A 17924-nucleotide genomic window follows, 5' to 3' on the forward strand; every position below is an offset into this window, starting at 1 on the left:
AGCTGGCACTATGGGGGCACTAAAGGGGAGAACGGCACTATGGGGCATCTGGTGGTACTTTTTTTTTAGGTGGCACTTCTTACTGGCACATTATGGGGGGGGGGCACCATGGGGGAGAGGAGCACTATGGGGGCTCTAAAGGGGCTTTTTTTTTTTTTTTTACACATTATGGGGGGCACTATAGGGGAGAACGGCACTAGGGGGCATCTGGTGGCACTATAGGGGCATTATTTGGGGGGCACCATGGGGGAGAGGAGCACTATGGGGGCTCTAAAGGGGCTTTTTTTTTTACACATTATGGGGGGCACTATAGGGGAGAACGGCACTATGGGGCATTTGGTGGCACTATAGGGGCATTATTTGGGGGCACTATGGGGAAGTGGGGGTTCTAAAGGGGCCTTTTTTTCTTATTGGCACATGGGGGCATTATGGCATCTGGTGGCACTAAGGGGGCATTTTTTACTGGCACATTATGGGAGGCACTATAGGGGAGGGCGGCACTATGGAGGAGTGGAGCACTATTGGGGCATATGGTGGCACTTTGAAGGGGCATTTTTTACTGGCACATTATGGGGCGGCACCATGGGGGAGAGGAGCACTATGGGGGCATCTGGGGGGGGTCTAAAGGGGCTTTTTTTTATTGACATATTATGGGGGCACTATAGGGGAGAATGGCACTATGGGGCATCTGGTGGCACTATAGGGGCATTATTTGGGGGCACTAAGGGGAAGTGGGGGCTCTAAAGGGACCTTTATTCTTATTGGCACATTATGGGGGCATTATGGCATCTGGTGGCACTAAGGGGGCATTTTTCTTACTGGCACATTATGGTAGGCACCATAGGGGAGAGCTTGGGGGAGTGGAGCACTATTGGGGGCATATGGTGGCACTTAGAAGGGGCATTTTTTACTGGCATATTATGGGGGACACTATGGGGAAGGGGGAGAGGAGCACTATGAGGGCATTTACTGGGGCACTATATAGGGGTATTTTATACTGGCATACATTATGGGGACATTAGCTCAACAGAGGGCACTAAGCGGGGGTATTTCATGTACTGTCATATTGTAGGGAGAATTATTACTACTAGGAGGTATTATGCGGAGCTTTGCTAATACTGGGGGGCTATGAGGAACATGATTACTAGTATGGGCACTATAGGGGCATTATTACTACTAAGTGTGCTCTGGCAGAGAATTATTTCTATTTTGGGGAGCCCTGTTACTTTGGGGGGCACCCTGCCACCGTATCAGCTTAGCACAATAATTTTTGTGGGACATTATCTTTATACTATTAGTGTCTGGGCGCAGTTATTTTTTTAGAACACTGTGTGCCAATAATTGTTGAAGGGGGCACTATCTGTGTGGTAGTAGTATTTCCAGGGGGACTGTTTCTGCAGTATAGTATTGGGGGCACAGCGGGCACAGTATTGGGAGTGGCAGGAAAGGGTGTTCAGAAGATGTGAAGATAATGGAAATGTGGGAAACTAATGTCTGTTTGTTAATCTCTGGAGAGATGGGAGATGGCTGAAAAATCATCATGGCGCTCTGGTCTGAATGGAGAAGATGAGGAAAGGGAACGTCTACAACAAAGGTGACATCACTGGATCTAAGAGGTATGGGGCGCTATGTAGGAGAGGAGATGCACCGGCTCCTCCCCCTGCCATTTGCAGAAGGAGGACTCAGAGCTGGGTGAGGACGGTCAAGGGGGGCAGCAGGCCACGGGCGGGTGGCAGATGGTGGGGGGAACCACAGGCCTTGAGCAGGATCAGGGGAGGGAGGAGAGCGGAGGAGATTCCTGGCTGTAGCCGGCTGTCTATTGTATAATGTGAAGCAGGCAGTGCAGCCAGGACAGACCTCCCCCTCTCTCCGTATGATGTGTAGAGACAGGCCGCAACTATAGAATGTCAGCTGTACAGTGTTTGTTGGGAGTGGCCTATTATATGTAGGAGGGGCTTTTAATAATGGGCAGGGCTTTTAGAATCGCCAAGTAAAAGAATCAGCGCAACACACTACACCCCTTCCTTGCATTTTTAAATATAAAGGGGGCTTTGAAAAATTGAAATAGCACAGCGCACTACACATGCCACATTTTTTTTGCCTTTCGGACCCCCCCTAGACAAAATTCCTGGGTGCTCCCCTGGCTAGATCCATGTATTTTGTACTTTTGTACTTTGCACTTTATACATCTATGTACTGTATTGGATTTCTACTCTGTCCTGATAGCCTTGGCTGGTTATATGCACTAGACACCCCGTCTGGGTTACGTATATACTATGTTGTATTTATATGATCTTACCAGCCTGGATATGTTGATGTACTAGTGGTGTCCCACCTTTTCCTGTGTGTTCTCCATTCACCATAGTATTGTCCCTAACCTGTATTTTATTGCCTTGTGTCTCGTTTTGAGACTATAATAAAGTTTATATCTATTACTATTTGTGCTAGCCCCATTCCTTTTTTGGTGTCCCAGTTTGTTAGCCTGGCCAAGACAGAATGGTTTGTTGATGATGCCCCCAGCATCCTGGGCACTGCCCTACCTCCACCACCCCCAGTTACACACCTGCCACCTTTCATTCCAATACATGTAGGTGGGAAATTACAGAACTGTGATTCTGATGTGGAAATGTTTGTGTGCTTTCAAATTGCATGGTACAAAACTAATTATGTCATAACGTGAAGAGGATAAAAGTCTGGGCTATGAAGGGGAATTCTGGAGAATACAGCTTTGGAAACCTGCATTTACAGAGGTCCGAGAAACACTTCTTCCAGAATATGTCACGCCAATATTACGTCATCTGCATCATATGATTTTCCCCACTCATTTTCACTTCTCATTAATACATATTTTAAAGGTTTCTTTATGATCTTTGGTCATATAAACAGACAGGCAAATGAAGCTGAACCCCGTGTGACTGAGATGATGGAATTTCAGAATGTCTAAGTAATAACATCTGAAAAAAACAAAAAAAATTGTATTCCTCATGTTTTATTACTGCAAAATCCGTATGGTGAGATTGAAAGTTTCGTTATGACAAACATCATTTTTGCCACAGATGTCACAGTTTGTGTTGCTGTGAAGCTTAGGGCAATAATGCTGATAAGAGTCCGTACTATAGGTGCAGTAAATGTGCGAGCTCAGGAACTCAGCTGGTGCCCCAAACAGACCCCCTCCTTTAACAACTACCAGGATTGGATAAAACTCTGATCCCTGCAGTTAGACAGATGCCCCTTCAGCCCTACGAAACGCTATCATGGCGAGTCAGTGGGTTGGCTAGTACCTTTGCACACCTATTAAGATGTATTACAGTGTATGTAACATATAAGTGATTAGAGGAATGCAAAAAGAGGAAAGTGATTTCACCCCCCTCCCCAATCACACTTTTTTCTTTCAAAGCCATCAAAAAATTGTAAAACATTTAAACAAAAGGTATGCATAATTTATATTGCCACATCCATAACAACCCTAGCAATAACATTATCATATTATTTATCGCATTTTTCGCTCTATTTCCCCCAAAACTGGTGAAACATAATTTAAGACGAGAAAAAAGGAGAACTAGGAAAATGAACGTGAAAGACATCAACTTCAAGAACAGGCTGTCCACTTGCTGTCTAAGGCTACTTTCACATCTGTGGCACGGAGATCGGGACGCCTGATCCAGAGAATGCTGGGAATCGGCTGGATAAAAACCACAGGGGGCAGCATTTTGTGTGTGGCCGATTTTTTTGTGGCATTTTTGAGGGCAGTGAGCATTCCATTTGCATCTGGCAGCCTGTTCTCCACTTGAACAGCCTGCCATAATCCATGCCGCCAAGGGCCGATTGGCCATAGACCTCACAGGGAAATCTCCTGGTGGGCCGATGCTCAGGGGCTGCCTGAGCCCTCCTCACTGCCGGGCAGTGGAATTTTTTGGGGCAGTATTTTGTGATGGACTGTGGTATTTGGCTCTGTTGGGGTGGTACAATGTGCCACAATATGGTATTGCTGGCCTCACCTACTTTTATTGGCATTGCCTTCCTTCAATTTAGATCTGACTACTGTACATAATGGGGCCACGTTTGGTATTTTTTCCAGGCCCACTTTAAGTTCCCAGCCCGCCACTGCATGCCGCAGTAGCCTAATACATCTTACCATTGTCACAAGATAATCAATGTTATTCACTTTACCTGTGTCAGTGTTTTCTGGTAGCACAATGATGTTATTTTAATAAATATATACACAAGGGCAACCTCCTCAGAGTAGTGATAAGATATATTACGCTAAATGTAAAAGTATATAATAGTAAAATCTGTGACATCAACATTCTACTCTTGGACCATATTCTTTAACTGTTCCATTGAGGTACGTGAAATCATTTATACATAAGAAAGACCCCTGTGTGGGTTCATACATGGTATTTATAGGTATCTGTATCATTAAATATGTTTATGTGGATGCTGGCAAATTTTTCATGGAGTTTGGAGGGAACACTTGCCGTTGCATTGGGCAGTTGCCAGTGTACGCCTCTGCTGTCCACACTTCTTCTAGATGGTTGCCAGAAAGCAGTTGAGAATTACAATACACACTACAAACGGTGCATTGCTTTTTGTGTATTTCACTCACTTTTTTTTTAGGTCCATGCCGTGTTGTTTTAAATCCAGCATGCACTGAGCAAAGTCAAAGTGTTTTGTTGTTGTTTTTTTATAGACATTTTGGGGGAAAAATGTCTGAAAAGGTTTTTCAAAAATGTCACCAAAAAGCTTGTAAAAATGTATGACATTCGTGGCATTTTGTACAAGGCAAAAACATTGCAGAAAAAAACCCTTAAAGTGGTTGTTCCACTAAAAAATTCTACAGTTTTCAAACCAGTATCTGGATCTGAATATTTTTGTAATTGTTTGCAATTAAAAATGTAATATAGCTACTGAATTATTCTATGAAATCTATCTGTATAGCGCCACCTGCTGTTTTGCCCTTTTCCTAATCTCTCTGTCCTGCTCACTGAGATGGAAGCACATGCTCAGTTTCATCCTCCAGCACAGGCATCCTCAAACTGCGGCCCTCCAGCTGTTGCAAAACTACAACTCCCAGCATGCCCGAACATCCTACACATATCAGCCTACAGCAGGGCATTGTGGGAGTTGTAGTTTTACAACAGCTGGAGGGCCGCAGTTTGAGGATGCCTGCTCCAGCAGAAGGGACCCCCCCCACTCCTGAGAGAGGACACATCCCCTAAGCTGACAGCTTGAAATAAATCTAGCAGAACAATGAGAGCAATAAATGGGGAGATCTCTGGATTCATGTGAGGTACAGGGCTGGTTCTAGCTCTTAGAAAGTTTGTCATGTACAAGATTGTGTGAATTTTTATGTTTTACATTATTCAATGGAAAACCCATTTAATGATCTCTATTTAGGCTTTATTGAAGACTTTAGTTGGTGTCAATATTTTTGGCAGAGGACATGGTAAATCCAGTTTATCTTGTTGGTGCAAGCAAATAAAAGAGTTTTGTCAGCTAGTCACATGTTTCCCTGTATCACATGACAATGCTGAAATCATTTAGGGCTCAGATCAGTTCCTGTCTGCTCTCTTATTCTAAAGAAAGTCAGTAACATGACTTCCCTCTTGAGTCCAGTGAAGGTATGTACTCAGATCTGAAAAACGTTCTGTACATCACGCAGCCAATAACTGTATACTTCACAATGGCTGAGCGAACTAACATTCCCCACAGGCACAACACCTGCTATTAACTGCTTCATTGCCGGGGTACGGGTAGTGAACGGCTTACTGAGTTGGGGTATGAACTGATTTATTGGTTTTATCATTATTCTAAGCTAGGCTATCCCATTCATTTTTGTATCTGTATGACATTGTTTAGTATCTTTTTTTACATTGTATAGTTTTCTTAAATGTAGGGTTGACCATTGTCTTTTTTATTTTCATCTTGATGTATATTATACAAAGTTACAAAGTTTAGTTGGGAACTTAGACTATGCATATTATTGGCATTTTAGATTTTATATATATATATATATATATTTTGCAATATATGTATAAATATATATATTTGCGTTTGCATGTATAAATATACAGTAGGTGTATATGTTGGGGTGCATTTGTGGGAGGGGCTTGAGCCTTTATAAGCCCCTCTTCCCTCACCTTAGTAGGCGTTCCGGTTCATGGATATTATGTTTTCGATTGTGACGTGTGACTCCTTGTTCCTCCGGCCGCCTCACGCAAGATCTTCACTTCAAGTGGGTAAGTGGGAGTCAGTATTACGGAGCAGAGGACAGCGGCAGTCCAGCTCCTTACCGACGCTTCATTCGGCGGGTGCGTTCCAGCGTAGAATGCACGCGCTTCCTGTTCCTGGTCGCCGGCCGATCTCCTTACCTTCCTGGCGGCTGGCGGCACGGCGGCGGCGTGCGTTCCACGGTGGAGCGCACGCGGCCTTCGCTACACTGGGGGGGCCGTGGTTGGCCGACTCCTTCTGGCACGGGGACGGAGCACGGAGGCGTGCGTTCCAGGGTGGAGCGCACGTGCCTTCCGGCGCATAAGGGATGTGTCACTTACCCCCTGGTTGGGCTCCGTGGCTGCTGTGTCGGCTTGCGTTCCACGGTAGAGCGCAGGCGCACAGGCAGCCAGGCCTAAGCGAGGGGGGGGTTAGCTGGCACAGGTCGGTGGTTCTTCTGTAGATCTTGCTCCTCATACATTTTACATAGGTCACTATTCCACCAATGGGTCCCGCTACAGTTCTTCCACTTGTTAAACCGCACAAACTAGTAGCCAGACTGCTGCCACACATCAATTCATAGGGGACATGGGATCTCCAGGTCACTGCGCGGCCCTGGCCTTCGCTAGTGGTGGGCCCCCTGGACATGAGCCCCTGTCCGGGGGGAGCAGCGTGCGTCCCTAGGGAAGCTGCCTGCTAACCACTCCAGTTCCGCTCCAGGGGGGGGGGGGGTTGGCTCGGCCTCCACAAGGTCCTTGGCTGCAGACCGCTATCCCATGGCATTGTAACGATTAAAAAAAAAAAAAAAAACGTATTTAAGAAAAATAATAATAAAAAATAAAAATAAAAGTTTAAAAAAATAATAATAAAAAAAAAAAAAAACAGGGACACCCAGTTCAGAGATGCTCCTTCATTAACCACCAGGGTGGCTATCCTGTGCAGGACTCGCCCTGCTTTATTCGCACTTTCTGGCACCTGACGCTGTCAGGTATTTATTTCATATAAGATATGAAATCATAAAAATTATGATTTCATATTTTTATGAAATATGAAAAATTAAAAATTAAAATTTTTATTGGCGGACATATAAACGCCAGTTCTTTTATTGATGAGATCTAAAGTTAATTTGTGCAGATAATGAAACAGGGTGCAATTAATTATATAAAATATAATTTATTACAAATAAATACATGCAGTAAAAATGGCATACAAATGAATACAAGGTTAATATCAAAATTGACCACAAAATGATGCTCCGCCGTTTACGCCGGGCTTACTTAATTTAGTACACCAAGTACAATACAGTGTTATTCAAATTATTATCAAATTATTACCGATTATTAAAATATTATAATGTAACAATAACAACAAAACAATAGAAATGAATCTGTGGAAAATCCCTTATGCTCAATCAAAGAATATGGCAGTAAGAGACACCTTATAAATACGCCCGTTGGCCTAACTACGGATAATAATATCCGATCAGAGATTCTACTCTGATATCAATATTACAGGAATTCTAATGATGTGCACGTTCATTAAAATTTCCCATAAAATTATTGTTTTAACACTACTGACCCACTAATAATGGGGTCTCAACTATATGCCAATTGGAGCGATTTATAATTACTGCAAATGAAATAAATTATACATTACCCCTGGCTTTGGGATAAAGAGCTTTTAGAATGGACTCAGCTTTCCAAGGTTCAGATATGTCCCGTCCTATGGTATGTTCCTGACGTGTGAAGTGATGCTGATGAATAAATCTTTATAAAGAGTTCCGTTGTGAAGAAGTCCTTGTGAAGTTTTTCCTTTTGTGAAGTTTGTGAAGTGTTTGAAGAAGTGTCCTTTCTCTCCCAAAAACTGGATCAGATATCCCCCATCCTTATCTATGCCCATCCCCTCTTGGAATAGGGATTACCAATTAGATAAGGTGGGTGTGACGTATGTTAAACATGGGGAGGATGTCACTAATTGACATTCCTAGGAAACTTCTGCCCATCTACCACTTGATGGCACTGTTGTATCATATAACAATTTTGAATATTTTAAGAATTAACATATTATATTGCTTGTTTTATTACTACTTAAACTTTGCCCTTTCACACCTTAAATCAATTAGGAGGGGCTCTTTCTGACACTTTGCTCAGACTGACTGGCGGTATCAGAAGTTTTCCTAATCCCTGAATTTATGGGGCAGATAGGAGTTCTTCTGGTTTGTGTATCTTAACTGTCTCAGCGATTGAGTGATGATGTTTGAGATAACATCAGCTCCTCTAAAATAAACCCTATTTAAGAAATTTCCACTTAAACACATTTTATATCCCCTGGAATATACCCTCTCAGTGAGATACAGACATATAAAGATACATTAATAATATTTGGTTATAATACATCAATATCACATAGTATATATGAATCATTAATAAGTTCAAACGCTAAATAAATGCACACAGGAATATATCTATATGCGAATATATGAATAGATATCTGTTCCACACCAGATGTGTTTTATGGACGTCTCTTATCAGATCATGGTTTAGCCATGAAACACCCATTGTTCCTCAGACAGACAAGTTTAGAGAAACCTGTGTAGATAAATCCATGTCTCTAAACAATAATAAAAGTATAGTCTTCTCTATATATTCACTTTTAACACATTGAACTTGCTATGAACCCATCTTGGTTTTTTCCAGGTTCATGCTGATCACATGCTGTTAAAGGCAATGATCATCCATATTGAATATAGTATCATCAGATACATTGTACACTTATGAAAATGCACAACAAATCCCCCTTCATTCCAAAATATTCCATAAAATGTGAATGTATTTGGAATGCTTAAAATGGCTTTTCATATATCTTCTTCGATGCGTAGACTTGGCTTATAATGTTCTAACCAGCTTGACTAAAGTTCTTCTGGAGAACCTTATCTAACGCATGACTTGGATGGTCAACAAACTCAACCATCCCATAGATCCTGCAAAACAGGATATAAGTTCGATAAAGGTTTGTTTTGATTTTCCATCTCCACGTGAATGTTTAATAGGTTCCTTTTCAATGAACCAATTTCAAGTTCCAATATCTTGATGGAGATGGAATTGGCAACTGTCATACCGGTAGTAATAACAGTGCCCACTACGCCAAAGATTATGGCGGCTACGACTGCAAAAACATGAATCACTTTGATTTGTAGAAAACTGTTCTCTGGTCAAAGTCTTCCTTGCTTGCTCCAGGATTTGCGTAATCCGTTCTTGGGAATATCCGATGTGCATCTGGTACCAGGCTTGGATTTCCGGGGACTGGATTTCGGACACGTTGAATTGCCTTTCGACGAAAACGCGTGGATCCAGGCTGATGTAGACCTTCTGGGATAATATCCTCTTGTTCGTCAAGATGAACCCCGCTGTATCTTGTAGCATGATCCCCGATGAAGGACCTGGCACAGCAATCGGCTCAGCATGGAACTCCTTCCCCAAGATCAGGACGACGTAGATAATGGCAATCATCTTTGATGACATCTTACGCCTATAAAATATTATATGACACATATGAGTATATACATTTTTTTTTTACTTTATCCTGCAAGAAAAGAGTTACTAATACCATATACCTCTGATTGGCATAAGTTCTTTTCTTGAACAGAGTAAGTTCTGGTTTCAGAGGTGAGTTAGGAGACATTTTGTTACAGAGGAAACATACATCAGGATGGGTTAGTATGCGTTAAAGATGTAGAATAACAGATAACGTTTTTCCGTTCATACGATACCAATCCTTATTTCCGTCTTTAGCTGGAACCATAAAGTCTTTTCACCTCTTTTCATCCAACTCCTTCAATCTCTCGAAGTCGTGCACTGGGATGACAAACACGTAGCTGATTAATGTGCACCCATTTTTCAATAAATTCATCCCCCTTAGTGATTTTGATCTTGTAGACCACTGGAGATAATTTGTCAGTGATGACATAGGGACCTTTCCAGGAAGGTAGGAATTTTCTCTCCTTCACTTGATCCCGAGCGAAGTTATAAAGATACACCTGATCGGAAATTTGATACTCCTTCTGTGTAGTCTTCAGATCATAGTATGTCTTAGCACTCACTGCGGCTTTCTCTATATTCTTCTGGGCGAACGCAAAAGCATGCTGAAGGTGCTTGCGTAAATTTTCCACATACTGATGCGATGTTGTAGCATTGATCAAGTTATGGTCTGTTGTTCTGTAAAGTAAATGCTGGGGTAACACCATCTTCCTTCCCGTGATCATCTCGAAGGGAGAAAGTTTAGTTGCTGCGCTTGGGGTGGCTCTGATGGCCATAAGCACCAAAGGCAACTTGACATCCCAGTCCTTACCAGATTCATTGACAAACTTTTTCAGGATGTTCACAATGGACTGGTTGTAACGTTCTACTCCACCACTAGAGGCTGGTCGATAAGCTATATGTAGCTTCCTCTTTACCCCCAGGATTTCCCACATCTTTGTCATCACCTCACTGGTGAAGTGACTTCCACGATCGGATTCGATGCGCTGTGGAAGACCAAATCTAGAAAATACATGGTTAATGAGTAGAGATGCACATGCGCTTGAACTGCATGTTTTGCACGGCAAACATTCCACCCATTTGGTGAACAGACAAGTTACGGTTAACATATACTTGTTGCCTCTTGATGAGGTTGTTACTGGTCCAATGAAGTCAATTTGGATGTCTGACCATGGCATGGACATCCCCCTTTTCATCAGCGGTGCCCGATGAGTGGGTCCTTGTGGCTGGAATTGAGGGCAGATTAGACATCCCTGACAATATGTTCGCACATCTTGCAGCATATGTGGCCAGTAAGCGTAGTCCCGTAGTAACTCGTACGTTATTTTCTCACCTCGATGACCAGCTGTTGGGGCATCATGTGCATGTTGTAACATCAGACCTCGGTATGCTGCAGGTACTATCCATTGCGTGATACCATTCTTAGAGGTTCTTATCAGCAGTTCATCCTGTAATGAGAATTGGGACTTACCTTTCATCAAAATTCGTAACTCCTCCTTACCCACACAGTCTTCCGTGGTTATGGGATAGTTATGTGGATCCTCAATGTGCTTATAAAAGAGACCAATAATTGGATCCCCCTTTTGGCTTGCAATGAGATCCTCACTAGGGGAATTTTGGCTCCACTGCGCCACATTGGCTTCAGCTCCCTTTTGGGCCTGACTCCTTGTCATAGCATCCACTTGGATAGTTCCCATGAGGTCATCAACGTCAAAGACTTCTCCGTCAATGGTTGCTTGCTTGGCAAGGGAATCCGCTAGGTCATTCCCCTCTTTATCCATGCCTGGATATTTTGAATGACCTCTTACCTTCTTCCAATAAATGGTAAGACTGTGGGCGGTAACCATCTCATCAATTTTACAAAACATATTTCCATGCTTTACTGGCTTGTTATTACTTCTCATCCAGTCTGATCTTTTCCATCCGGGAAAGTACTCCACAAAGCTGTTACGAATATAGTCAGAATCTGTGATGATTACAAACTCCTTAACATCATATTCGATAGCCATTTGTACGGCTTTGTACACAGCAGTAAGTTCTGCAACTTGGCTGCTTTTGGAACCAATCTTGTATCCAACGGATACATCCAGGAATGTATTATTCCATACGACTCCAATACCTGCAACCAATGTACGTTCGGATCCTTCATCGACATGGAAGGAGCAGCCGTCTACGTACACACATGGTAACGATTTGCAATATTCCTCTTCATAAGATTTATATGGTGATGATGATTGTTCATCCAGGAAATCATTTTCCGTTGACTCACCTTTACGTTCCGTATGGGTACAGTCATGGAGGTCTGCTAATCCTTGAGCAACTGGGTTTTTATTATTTTGTTTGTACCTGATTTCCAATGGCCATCCCATTAAGGACATTGTCCAGGCGGTTATCCTGCTGTTTGACAAGTTTCCATCTCTTATACGATCACTCTGCAAGTATTGCAGTGGCTGATGTGCGGTCTCCACAATGATCCTTTCGCCTTGAATGAAACTCCTAAAATATTGCAAAGCCCACACAGTTGACAATAATGCTTTCTCACAATCATTGAATTTTACCTCAACCGGTGACAAGGACTTGCTGGCATAGGCGATGATCTTGTTTCGGTTTTCCTGTTTTTGGAAAAGAACTGCACTTATGCTTTTATCAGTGAAACCTGTTTCCACGAAGAAAGGTTTTCCCCCTTCTGGATAAGCAAGGCATGGAGCCTGGATAAGTTTGGCCTTGAGCTCGATTACAGCTTGCTCATGACGCTCACTCCATTCCCATTTTACTCCTTTCTTTAGCAACTGTAAAAGAGGTTTTGTAATTTCGGCATAATTATCTATGAACTTACGTGAATAGTTTATCATGCCCAGGAATGATCTCAACTCTTTGAGATTTGTAGGAGATTTTGTATTGGTCACTGCTTCCACCTTCTTTTTCTGTGGGTTAATTCCATTCGCAGTGATTTCATGACCTAGGAAATTAACCTTGTTCCGGCACCATTGAGCCTTTTGCAAAGAAAGTTTTACACCTGCTTTCCTCAGCTGGGTTAGTACATGCCTCAACTCCTGAATATGTTCCTCAAAAGTTGTACTTTTTATCAGGATGTCATCCACATATGATAAGGTACCTCGTTCAGTGGCATCAGGCATTGCCTTATGCATGAACACTGCAAACTCATGGCCTGCATTTATGTACCCGAAGGGCAGTCGGGTCCATGCATACTGTCGTTTGCCAAATGTAAAGGCCAGTTTGTACTGATCCCTTTCATCTACCTTAATCGTCCAATATCCTTGTGCACAGTCAAGGGCAGTGAAGATTTTGGATCCTTGTATTTGTGCCAAACACTGGTCAATATATGGCACGGGCCATCCGGACATATAAACACGTTTGTTCAACTGTCTTAGGTCCGAGCAGAGACGAAATTGACCATTAGGTTTGAGGACTCCAAGTATCGGATGATTGAATGAACTGTGTACTGGACGGATGATACCTTTCTCCTCCAAGTTTTTGACGATTTCTGATAGTGACTCGTAAGCCGCCAGCGGAAGTCGGTATTGTTTTACAAAAACAGGGGGTGCATCGGGATCTGTCTGGATTCTTGTAACGTGTAGGTCTGTTTCCCCACAGTCATAAGAATCCTTGGCGAACATCCCCTGGAACTCTGCGAAGAGCTCCTTTAGCCGTTGACGCTTCGACTCATCGGAGCATGCGTCAGCCATGGAGATTTGTTCTTCCACCCGCTCCTGAAATTCTGGGAAAATCTCAGGCTGACTTAACTCGTAAGCTTCTTCAAGCTCACTAGTTAAATCGTTCTGGGTGTAGCATACCTTATCCTTTCCTTGCTGGTACGATTCATACTCTTTTTCATCGACCTCATGGTTGAAAACCAATGATGATTCTTCGATGTGGCATGTACCTTCTTCAGAGCTGAAAGGATAAACAGAGTGGATGTTAAATAACCCCTCAGGGGTTGAGGAAAAATGTTGTTCCACTGTTTGTTCCTCTGTCAGGTATTCATCAGGAATTATTCCAATAACATCATTTTGGAATCCAAATGTGTAGTATTCCGAATCCATAGCCAAACCAATTACAGTGTCCTTTTGTAGGGATATGCTATGGGAAACCATGTTATGAATTACCATATGTAACGGATCCTGATGGATATTGATCAGGGGAGTAGGCTTTACCTTTAGGCCGAGTTGCTGTATTCTGTTTGATAAACAGATCAACGCGTCTGTGTTCTTCAGCTTCTGTCCCTTCTTTATTTTAATGGGTAGAAGAAATGGTTTGCATCCTTCAGGAATTTCAACTTTCTCAGCAACCATGATACTTACGGCATAGGGCATCTGTTGTCCCCATCGTAAGGCTTGTTCTATATCCTGGAATCCCTCTGGGTTTCCCGGCAATCTGGACCATAAGGTGTTATTCACCAGGTCAATCTGTACGGCAAATCGGTGCAGAAGGTCATTACCTATATACATTTGATACCGTGGTTCATTTATCACGATGAAAACGTGCTCCGTAGTTTTGTTTCCTATGGAGATAGACAAAACGCATCTTGCAAACACATTATGACTTTGGGAATCTCCATCCAGATCATGAACCCATTGATCCTGTGGAGAGAAACTTTTAATCATTTTAGGATTGGTGATCTGTTTCAAGAGTCCTAGGCTTATGTAACTTGCTTCGGATTTCAAATCCAACTTGGCAAATTTCACCCGGGCTATATTGTTTACCTGTACGGGAATCAATAAATTGTCATTGACCTTTTTAATCCGTACCATCGATTGAATGTGCCTTGTCAGGTCCGCGACTTCGTGATTCCCCCTTTCAAGAGAAATGGTTAAAATATTATCATCCAGAGTTACCTTTTTGATTTCGTCCCTCTGGATGGTAATGATGTGAGCGGCACCATTGACATCTTCCTCGGGTTTACCATTCTTCAGGATTGTGACCTCCGGTGTTTGATTGTTCCTGAAATGCACTTCAATAGAGCTAGGTTTCTCTTCAATCACATGACAACTGCGTTGTGCTTGTGTGTTGCAAGAGTATTCATAGGCAATGGGTGCCTTCACCTGAGTCCATACTGCTTCATTAATGAAATCAATTATGGGACTCAATCTTTTTAATAAATCGATTCCTATGATCATCCGATCATATGGAAGATCCACAATCAATGTGGGATGTCTAATTGTTTTCTTGCCAATCTTAAATGTCAACCAGGATGTTCCTTTTACCTGTAAGGCATCTCCACCTACACTTATCAAAGATCCATCAAATGACCTTAATCGTGGCTTCTTTGATGTTAAATTCAAAATCTTTTGGAAATAACTGATAGATAAAATGGTGGCTTGTGATCCAGTGTCTATTAATCCTTTGATTGGTCCGATAAGTTCATTTTGGAGATATATATCCACAAAGTATCTGCCATCCACCTGGAACAAATCACAGAGAAAGTTAGGATGTTTACCCATCTGCTGTCTGAGAGGTTGACCTCTCTGCAGCTCCGTGACCTCTGCATTCCTGAGTCTCCCAGGACAAGCTGAAGGAGCAGCATCAGCCCCCGCCTTTGGGACAAGCTGTGTGACACCACAAGTCACAGCTGGCTCACGGCTAGATGCTGGAACGATGGGATTACACACTGGAACAGACATCTGGTCGTATGAATTGACATCATTAGACTGCAAGACAAATGACATATTAGACATTTCCCCCCTGGCCCTAATTTCAGGGTCAGAGGTACTGCAAGGAAATATTGAATTATGAATCATATCAGATTCTACCACAATCAACTTAATATCCTTACAGTGGCCTGGGTTCTGACCCGGCCCAATTTGCTTTATGATGTTGAGCTGGGACCTGGAGTTGCCCCTAAAAAAGGCTCAGGCTGTTTTCCTGGAGATACCAATTTTCTCACAATGTCACTCAACTGGGCCACTTGTTCTGCCAGCTGATCAAACCTGTTTGGTCTGGGCACATTTTGGTTTTGCTGAGCACCCTGGTTATCGGTAGGTGACCTACTCCTGGGTGAATTTGAGGATTCCTGCCTATCTTCCCTCTGTTGTCTGGGTCTATTATCCCAGCGCCTGTAACCCTGGTAATTCCTATAGTTATAGGGCCCGTACCCCTGGGGGCCTCTATTGTAATAGGGACGGTAGTTAGACCTCCCATTACCTGAATTATTCCCCTCTGATCCATTAGTATTTTGGGGTTTGGTCTGTTTGGGCGGTCCTACCTGTTGTTGCTGGGCTTGTTGAGCAGGTCCTGTAGACTGAGGGAACCTTCGTGGCTGGCTTTCAAATCCCAAACTAGGGTTTACCTTAGCTTCAGCTACCTTTTGCTCTGGGGATTTTTTAAACCTTCTCTCCTCTATTGCATGGCACTCACTGATATTATACAGCGTGGTGGCAGCCGTCACCAACCAATCCAGGGGGGCATCAATATCCAGATCTCTGGCTAAGTTAAATTTGATCTGGGTTGGCATAGCGTCATAGAATAACTGTTTGAATTCTTCAGATTCCCAATTTGGGGATCTATATGCCAACCCATAGGCATTTTTGAGGACAGAGAGGAATTCACGGGGACTCTGATTGGGTCTACACGTAAGGCTATATATGTCCCGTTTTGCAGCGGTGGTGGTTCGGTATGGTCCGAATTCCAATTTAACCTCATGCAAAACACTTGGCCAATCTTGAATGCCTCTCTCCCCAAATGAGGTAAAGTAATGACGATACTTATCATCAAATGCCCATGGAAGGAATCTGATCCGGTCAGCATCAGAGTATAATTTTAAAGAATCCATAGTGGATTCATACAGTTCCAAGTGATTGGCTATCTGAGAAGAACCTTTCTTAGAAAATTTGGATACTGTAGTATTCAAAAACTTAATTATGCTGGCGGAGCTCTGATCCTTATCTGAATATTGGGAATTTTTATTCCTAGAAACCACCTCAGCATATGTTGGTCGCCTGTGATCCTGTGGCAAGGAATAAGTCACATGCTTCCCTACACCACTGTCAAACTCACATGCACTTTCACAACTTTCATGAGACTTATACGGCACAGGTGATTTAACCCTAACATCTCTTCTCAGGGGAACATGTGGAGAGGAACTTCTAGGGGCTTCCATGTTATTGGCACCTAGTAAGGCGGTTGCAGTTTGGAATGCCCGATTCAATTGGGTGAATGCCTCCCGTGTAATGATGCCAACACTTTCAGGTTGCTGAGTATCTTGGATTGGGTCTGCTTTAAGAGCATGTGATGGCATGTCTGGATAGTGGGGAGTAAGACATGGAGGGTCAGGATATCCCACAGCGTTAGATGGATCCCTTTCAGCATTGACTATATTATGGGCTGATCCATCTGTCTGTTTAATTTTGGAATACTGGAGATATAAATCCTCTAAATCACTTTTTGCCTTTTGGTATGCATCATGGCTGTGACTAAGGTTGTACTCTAAGTCTTTGATCTTCGCTTCTGCGGATTGTAGTTCTGATTCTATCTTGGATACATATATTTTTGTACCCATTATAGACTCATACCTAACTTTTGAGAGAGTACTGACTGCCAACAATGCATACAAAACAGGTGGCAATGCACATAAGAGGTGTTGGTCCCTTTTGGTATTATCAGTTGCCAAATCCATATATGTCAGGTATCTATCAACCATGCCACCTAACTTCCATATATCTCCACGTTCTTCATAGGCTCTTGCCTGCAGCTCATTAGTCCATTCATCTATATTTTTATCTAACTTCAAACGGGAATAAACATATTTGATAACCTTAGAGATTATCTTATCTGGGTCAGATGGACTATCTGCTAAAACCTCGCCATTACCTGGGTCGCTGCCTGTTACACTCATGATTTTGATCAATAATCAATAACAACAACAATTTGACTTGCCAATGAGGATTAAGGAATATTTTCACTAATTGCACAAATTGATTATAGAAATATCTCAATCAATCTCGGTGGGACCTCCAAAATATGTCAGGTATTTATTTCATATAAGATATGAAATCATAAAAATTATGATTTCATATTTTTATGAAATATGAAAAATTAAAAATTAAAATTTTTATTGGCGGACATATAAACGCCAGTTCTTTTATTGATGAGATCTAAAGTTAATTTGTGCAGATAATGAAACAGGGTGCAATTAATTATATAAAATATAATTTATTACAA

At 42.4% G+C, this 17924-nt stretch overlaps 1 protein-coding gene across 2 annotated transcripts in view; it reads left to right on the forward strand.

Annotated features, from left to right (window-relative positions):
* The first annotated feature begins 5544 nt into the window (after positions 1-5544).
* Positions 5545-17924, forward strand: part of CFLAR (CASP8 and FADD like apoptosis regulator) — a 94273-nt gene continuing 81893 nt past the window's right edge. The window contains exon 1 of one of the 2 annotated variants that reach the window (XM_040441834.1): positions 5545-5621. In XM_040441834.1, coding sequence (XP_040297768.1) covers positions 5595-5621 — 27 coding nt within the window. In that variant the 5' untranslated portion in view covers positions 5545-5594. Of the gene's footprint in view, positions 5622-5755; positions 5779-17924 lie in introns of those variants that run through there. The other variant, XM_040441838.1, reaches the window with a different exon arrangement.

This window comes from Bufo bufo, chromosome 7, assembly GCF_905171765.1.
Source record: "Bufo bufo chromosome 7, aBufBuf1.1, whole genome shotgun sequence".
NCBI lineage: Eukaryota > Metazoa > Chordata > Amphibia > Anura > Bufonidae > Bufo > Bufo bufo.